Source organism: Benincasa hispida, chromosome 3 (genome assembly GCF_027475165.1).
Source record: "Benincasa hispida cultivar pf3 chromosome 3, pf3_genome.v1.1, whole genome shotgun sequence".
Classification (NCBI taxonomy): domain Eukaryota; kingdom Viridiplantae; phylum Streptophyta; class Magnoliopsida; order Cucurbitales; family Cucurbitaceae; genus Benincasa; species Benincasa hispida.
The window spans coordinates 55,656,377-55,663,639 of NC_143480.1; the positions used below are offsets into that span (position 1 = coordinate 55,656,377).

Consider the following 7,263-nt stretch of genomic DNA (forward strand, 5'->3'; position numbering starts at 1 on the left):
TCACATATTATATATGTTTTTTTATTTCGTATTTCTTATCTATTTTCCTATCTGTTTTTTTTTTTTAATTTAGAAAAAAATCAAACTAATTATTTATCACCATTACACCTCTGGATTAAATTAGTCAATAAACACGTATCATGAATATGAAATTATTGTAACTATAGTTAATTTATTTTAGATAGTGGTTTTTTAATATGTAATAAATAAATATTATATAGTTTTGTCTTGGAATAAAGAGATAAAATGTGTGTTAGTAATTAGATTATCAAATATGTGAATATTGTAATTTATAATATAGATAAATATAACAATTTTTATTTTAATATTTTCACATATCTACCGCTAAAGTCACTCCAATGCACGAAATGGTACATAATTTCCCATGTAACCACTTTCATTCGATAAAAATCTCCATTTTTTTTTATTTTTTTTTGGGTACTTTTATCAAAACTTGGGTTGCATGAAATTTATTTGTTAATAATATAAAAACAAGTATTGTTTTGTATTTCTTGCATCTCACGCACATAAAGGAAGAGTCAACGTGTAATTACCTCCACCCAAATAGTAGGAGTGTTAATGTGTTTGATTGAGTTGAAAGATTTTTTAAACCTAAACCAATTGTTTGTATTGTAAATTTTTTCAATCCAAATAATCTTTATTAAAAAATGAATCCAACCCAACCTATAAATATTTAGGTTGGGTTGGTTCGAGTTAATCGAGTCATTTATTTAAAATTTTATTCTAAAAAAAACAAAACGTAAATATGTAAAAATCTAATTTAATTATTTTCATATTATTGAATCAAGATTAACAATTTAATTTCAATTTATATAGTGAAAAATTTATTTATAAAATGCAAATAAACTACTTTTAAGAGTTGTTGAATAATAATTTTTTTTAAAAAAATATTGAAATTAAATAAATTTGAAATCAATATATGTATAAATAATTGTGTTATAAGTAATAAAAAAATATATTTTGGAGTTAATAATAAATTCGAGTTGGTTCGGGATGGTTTGAGTTATATTATGTGAACCCATGAACCAATCCAACTCAAATTTTCATTTATTTGAACTCAACCTAACCCAAACCGCACAAGGTGGGTTAGGTTGATCGATTTTTTGGGTCATCGAGTTTTTGAAGACCCCTACAAATAGATGTATCAAATTGGGATCAACTACATTTATTGAGATTAATAGAACAATGTGGAAGAGTCACATCCATCTCTTGTCAACATTAATTGAACGTATGATTTATTCAACCTAAAACTTTAATTTTGGAATACATAAATTTAAGGTTTAAATACTCTTTTGGTTCATACACGGTTAGTTGTAGTTCATTTCGATCCCTATACTTTCAAAATATTCATTTTAGTCACTACACTTTCAATTTTAGTTTATTTTGGTCTCTATATTCTTAAAATGTTAATTTTGGTCATTGTACTTTCAATTTTGGTTCATTTTGGTTTTTAGACTTTCAAAACATGATCATTTCGATTATCTAAAAATGAAATGAAAAGACCAAAGTTATCACTTTTCAAAAGTATAAAGACAAAAATGAACCAAGTTAAAAGTATAAAGAGTAGTTTAAAAGTATTAGGACCAAAATAAAAAATACATGGACCAAATTAGTATTAAAACCTAAATTTATTATGTAAACTGAAACTCACTTCCATCGCATTTCAAACAAACATCTACACTTACATCTATTTTGTAAAATAAACGGCAAAGATCGTCTCCTCATAAGTATAGAAGTATAGTTCCATAGATTGATCATATATAAATAAAAATTTAATCACATATATGTTTTTTTTAATGGAAATCTTTGAAAATAAAAAATAAAGAGATTTACTTATACAAAATAGTAAAATTTCGATATTATTTGATAGAGATTGATTGAGATTGAAAGAAGTCTATCGATATCTATCAATAATAAAAATTGATAGAAGTCTATAACTAGGTACGAATAGAAGTCTATAATTTAACATAGTTGAAGTGAAATGAAAATAATTAGAATAGTTTTTATTTAATATAAATGATGTTTCTATGTTTTTTGTTGTGGGATTTTCAAGATAGAAAAAATAAAGAAAATTATTTACAAATTTTAATATTAGGCCGATAGAAGTCTTATCGGTTTCATTAGAAGTCACGTGTCCATGAGGTTTTTTTTTATAATTATTATTATTTTATTTTGTAATTATATATTTATATTTAGAGAAATTGAGTAAACCCATTTTCTCTGTCTCCCACCCGTGCAGTCCATCGCCGCACCAATTCATTTTATTTCTTCGTCTTCTTCCTTTCTCCATTGACATCGATACAGAGAAAATTCTTTGTTCTGTTTTTTGCCAACTTCAATTTTTCTCTCACTTTCCCTACGACAATCCACCAAATTCCTCTGTTTTCGTGATTCATTTTCAATCCCATTTCTTATTCATTTCGGATTTCTGATTTGACGAAACCGAAATCTCTAATTGCTATCTGTTTGATTCCGATGTCGGCCTTGGATGGAGGAGGAGGAGGAAGTACGCTTTCGGAGATATACCAGAGTGCGAAGAGGCTGCTTTTGAAAACTAGGGATGGGCTTGAGAAGCTGGAGCGTCTCGAGTACACGGCGGCTAGCGGTATGGATTCCCCCGAGATCTCCTTTTCGATCAAGAGGGATATTACTCAGATCCAGTCTCTCTGTGTTGAGATGGATAGGCTCTGGCGGTCTGTTGCGGCCAAGTCTCAACGTGATTTGTGGAAAAGGTTCTTCTTCCATTCCCACCTTTGCGTTTTCCTTATTGAATTTGTAATTTGTAATTGTACTGTTGAATTTTGAATTAGATGGCTTTTATTTGTTTTTATTTTTGGCTTTTTTTCTTTAATTTTATTGAAATTCTGTTTATTCTTTCTGAATTACTTGTTTTGTCAATTTATTCAAACGTGGTGGATGTTATGCTCTCCTGTTTGTCTGTTGTGACTTTTTGTTTCCTTTGAGTTGAATCAGTATATCTAGGGAAAAGAGACAAATGAAATGGGGTGGTCTCTCAGATCCTGGATGGAATTTTGATCGGATTGCAATATGGAATTGGGGTTTTATTGTAATTATGGATGGTCTTATGACTCATGTCCAATTTGATAATGCCTAACCTTGACGTGTTACAACTGGGGATTGTTCTGCAGAAAGGTGGAACAGGTTGCTGAAGAGGCTGATTCTATGAAACAAAGTTTGGACAAGTATTTTCTTAGAAATCAGAAGCGGATGACGGAAGCAAAAGAGAGGGCAGAATTGCTCGGAAGAGCTGTAAGTACTTGTTTTTAGCTACTTGTGGTTTCTGGTGGCTGAACCCCTTCTTTAACCTTCCGTTTTAAGTGGTCTTTAGTTTTGCTTTTGTAGAATGGTGACTCTGCTCACATTTTAAGAATTTTTGACGATGAGGCACAAGCGATGAACTCGGTTCGAAATTCATCACGGATGTTAGAGGAAGCTAGTGCAACCGGAGAAGCTATCCTTTTCAAATACTCCGAGCAGAGGGATCGCTTGAAGGTATGTGCATAACTGAGAGCATGTAGATAGATATGTTTTTATTTGCTGCGGTTACTGTTAACTGTTAAAACAATCTTTGAAGAATATGGATGCATTCCCTTTAAATGTAAATTTGGTGAAATTTTTTTTCTATATTGTTGCTTTAGGATGTAGCTGCAGGTATGACAATTTTGAGTTGTTTTGGAAGCATTGATTAAATTTTTGGAAGTTGTACTCTACATATGGATATTTACTGGAGTCTGTCTATATTTTGGAGGTTATAGGTTCTCCTGGAGTAAAAAGCACTTTGATTGGCTTGAGATTATGTGCATTATGCTAATTAAATACTCTAAAAGAATGTTTGGCTCATAGTTTTAGTAAGTTTTAGTTGATGAAGTCCAACTTCACGTGAATTATAATTAGATAGTGTGGAAAAAATGTATTATAGAAATTTAGGCGGGCGTGACTCATGTTTTCTGTTTTAGTTTGTAGTTAGTATCTAGGATTGGATAAGAGAAGCTTTGTGATACAAATTTATAGTCTGGGAGATTAGCAATTTTATAACCTAAGATTATGCAAATCTAAACTTATGGCCTAACACTCCTAAGAGGGTCTTTGATGGTGCCATGATTATCGTTGATTTTTGTACAAATAGACTTGATTATTGTACTAATCTAAAGGACCTTCTTAGTATCATTTGATTGTTCCTCAGACAGAGTAAAAGATGCAATTATAAACCCTGTCTCTCATGTTCATTCGTTTGTTTTTGTGGATCAGAGAGCACAAAGGAAGGCACTAGATGTCCTTAACACAGTGGGGCTCTCCAACTCCGTTCTGAAACTCATTGAGAGACGGCACCGAGTTGATAATTGGATTAAATATGCAGGCATGATTTTAACCATAGTAGTTGTGTTCATTTTTGTTCAATGGGTACGGTGATTCTCACCCAATGATCGTCGTACAATGAACTTCAAGGAACATAATTACACATCGAGGCTGCTTTAATTTGACCTTCCAGTGTTTATACCTCTGGAGGTCTCATCATCCAGAAGACAAAAAACTACACATGCCGAGCTTTAAAGCACAGCTACTTTGATGATGTCCCCCATGTCGAGCTTTGCTTTGCAAGTGCAATAACTCAGACAAATTTTCAGTTAATCTGTAGACTCCCTTCTGGGTTGCTATAGTATGAGTTCTGATTCGAGATGCACGGATCTGTCAAAAGAGCTTCTTGCTGATGGTGATGGTGATGGTGATGTTAGGTTTTTGTATGTAACATTTCATGAACTTTTTCTGGTGCCTTGGTTCTCTTCTCTATGGGTTTTTTCTTTCAGGATTGTAATCGAAACAGGTGGAGATTTTGAGCCTACAACTAAGCTTAGTCTCAAGCAGTTGAACTATGTTCAGGTTAGTTGGCTCAACGTTATCCGTAGTGTTTTTCCAATTTTGGAAGAGATGGTAAATGTTAGGCAACACCTTAGTTGATTATGGTGTTTAGGCAACACCTTAGTTGATTATGGTGTTTAAATAACCTCGAAAAGTTGTACTCTTGTGCCTATCCTACTTGACTCCCATATTTGATTTAGAAAGGCCCTAGTTTTAGGCATATCAATCTTCATTGTGAGGTATTATGAAATTTATTTCAGCATTTTACAGTTTGGTTTTTATTTTGAAGGCAAGCTCAATGTGTGCAATGAAATATTTTGAGTTTAATATGTTTCCTGATTATGAAAAATTATGTACTTAAACGTTAAACCTATTGGCGGCTTACGTCGTGATTCTCCCAATAATGAGATCAATAGTGCACTTGAAAATGGAGAGATTGAAAGAGAACCGAAAGACATGGAAATGGTGTGACCGGCAGCGAAATATGAGACGACAAGGCTGCGCAAATCGGCACCTTCCCATGTTCGCTTGGCTGGAAAGGGCAAAATCCTTATTTTTTCTAAAATTGTTTTTTTAGTTTATTTGCCAAATGATCATTTTGTTAGGTTAAAGTTAAATTATGGACCATTTATAAGTATTTTGCCAACGTGAGGGATTATCATGCTTGTTTTGAAACTTTAGGGACCAAATAGACAGAATCTCAAACCTAGAGATCTCAACAAAATTCGTGGGGTCGGGGTCCTATGGGAACCCGTCCCGGACGGGGCGGGGAATCTCTGAATACACGGGGAATGGGGGAGAGAATGGAAAATTTGTTTCCCCATTTACAATTGGGGGTCGGGAACGGGGAATATATTCCTCGACCTGGACTCCACCCTGACTTTGTTAAGATAATTATGGATGTTTTAATTGTTTAAGTTTAAGATTTTTATTACTTTAATTCTTTAGATGATGTAATATTTAAGATATGTTCTAATTGTTGAATTTTAATTTTTATAGAGAATTTAGCATTTTAATTATATCTTTTCAAATTGCATGTATATTATTGTTTTTATTAGTAAAATTGATAATACTTCATTTAAATGAAAATTGTATTGAAAATGTTTAAGGAAGTGTAAAAAAGATATATATTTAATTAAAATTTTAAAAAAAATTGTTAGAGAAAAATAAATGTGGAGAATTTTTTTCATGGGGAATCCCCGTCCCGTTTTCCATGGGGAAATTTGCGGGACGGGGAATGGAATATGAGGTGGAGGCGGGGGCGGGGGTGGGGAAGGTTTCCCCGTCTCCATCCCACCCCTCCTCATGGACATCTCTAACCAAACTTCAGTGATCAAAAGTGCATTCGCATTTTGCCCTGATAATAACTATTTCTTTTTGTTTTCAAAACTTGCTTGAATTTTGAACACTTTCTAAAAAAGTATAAAACAAAACAAAGGAATACATGTTAGAACTTAGAAGTTGTACCTACTCGGATACTTGGAATAATTGTACCGTTGATCTAAAACTTGGACCCAAAATGTTAAGGTCGTGTATGGTTAAAAAACCAAATAGTTATCAAACGGGACTTAAATGACCCAATTTTTTGAAAAAGAAAAATGTCAAATGATCTTTTGCGCACGTTAGATAAGTAAAAATACGTTATTGTCCTTCTTTTTATTTATTGTTCTTTTCTTTCTTCCCAGGATTGCATCTCCCCTTCTTCGTCATCTTCTTTTCTTTTCTTTCTTCTCCAGATTGCATCTCATCCTTCTCCTTTTTTTTTCTTCTAGATCGAAGACGGTCACACCTTCTCCGGCGTTACACCACACGAACAACTTCAACACGACCAACTTTTGGTAAAGTAAGACCACAGAGGGTGGATGAGAGCGAGATCGGATGAGACAACATATATGTGAGGGAGGAGAGTGATGTGAGAGAGGAGAGATGGAACGAGAGAGGGGTCATTCCCCATGCGTGAGGGTTTTGTTTTAGTAATTTCACCTACATTTGACGTTTTGACATTTTTTTAATTTGGATCATTTGACATTTTGGACTCAATTTTTTGGTCATCCACAAATCCCCCAGATACTTCTATTTGCATTGTAAGTGAAATTTTGGATGATTGCTAGAATGATATTTTATATTTCTAGTTTATGCTATAAGAATTAAAATGTTATTGTTATTTTCTTTAGAATTTTTATACTTCAACAAGATAATGCCTAAACTAAAAGACGTAAGATTTTTTTTAATAAAAAAATTGTAATTATCTTAAATTTCATTCCTCTAATTCAAATTTCACTTTAGGTGTAGATTTCTTTTTCTTTTCTTTTCAAATAAAATGTAATCCTAATATAAATACTTTTAGAATAAAATTTCTCTGCG

The 7,263-nt window shown here is 32.5% G+C and overlaps 1 protein-coding gene across 2 annotated transcripts; it reads left to right on the forward strand.

Annotated features, from left to right (window-relative positions):
- Positions 1–2,223: 2,223 nt before the first annotated feature.
- LOC120074688 (membrin-11-like) lies at positions 2,224–7,043 on the forward strand. Of its 2 annotated transcripts, XR_016528815.1 has the most exons (5): positions 2,229–2,753; positions 3,171–3,291; positions 3,385–3,534; positions 4,291–4,920; positions 6,672–7,043. XR_016528815.1 is itself a non-coding variant. In XM_039027904.2 (4 exons), exons 1-4 carry the CDS (start codon positions 2,497–2,499, stop codon positions 4,450–4,452), a joined length of 690 nt encoding a protein of 229 aa, XP_038883832.1. In that variant the 5' UTR covers positions 2,224–2,496; the 3' UTR covers positions 4,453–5,119. The 2 variants fall into 2 exon arrangements, 1 of the variants encoding a protein (XP_038883832.1); XM_039027904.2 differs by lacking the exon at positions 6,672–7,043 and having other exon boundaries at positions 2,224–2,753; positions 4,291–5,119.
- Positions 7,044–7,263: the final 220 nt, after the last annotated feature.

Excerpts from the sequence above, each read along its gene's own strand:
- LOC120074688 (XM_039027904.2), top strand. The coding sequence starts at position 2,497 with ATGTCGGCCTTGGATGGAGGAGGAGGAGGAAGTACGCTTTCGGAGATA. Across the intron at positions 2,754-3,170 it reads CAACGTGATTTGTGGAAAAG|AAAGGTGGAACAGGTTGCTG; the intron begins GTTCTTCTTCCA and ends ATTGTTCTGCAG. Across the intron at positions 3,292-3,384 it reads CAGAATTGCTCGGAAGAGCT|AATGGTGACTCTGCTCACAT; the intron begins GTAAGTACTTGT and ends TTGCTTTTGTAG.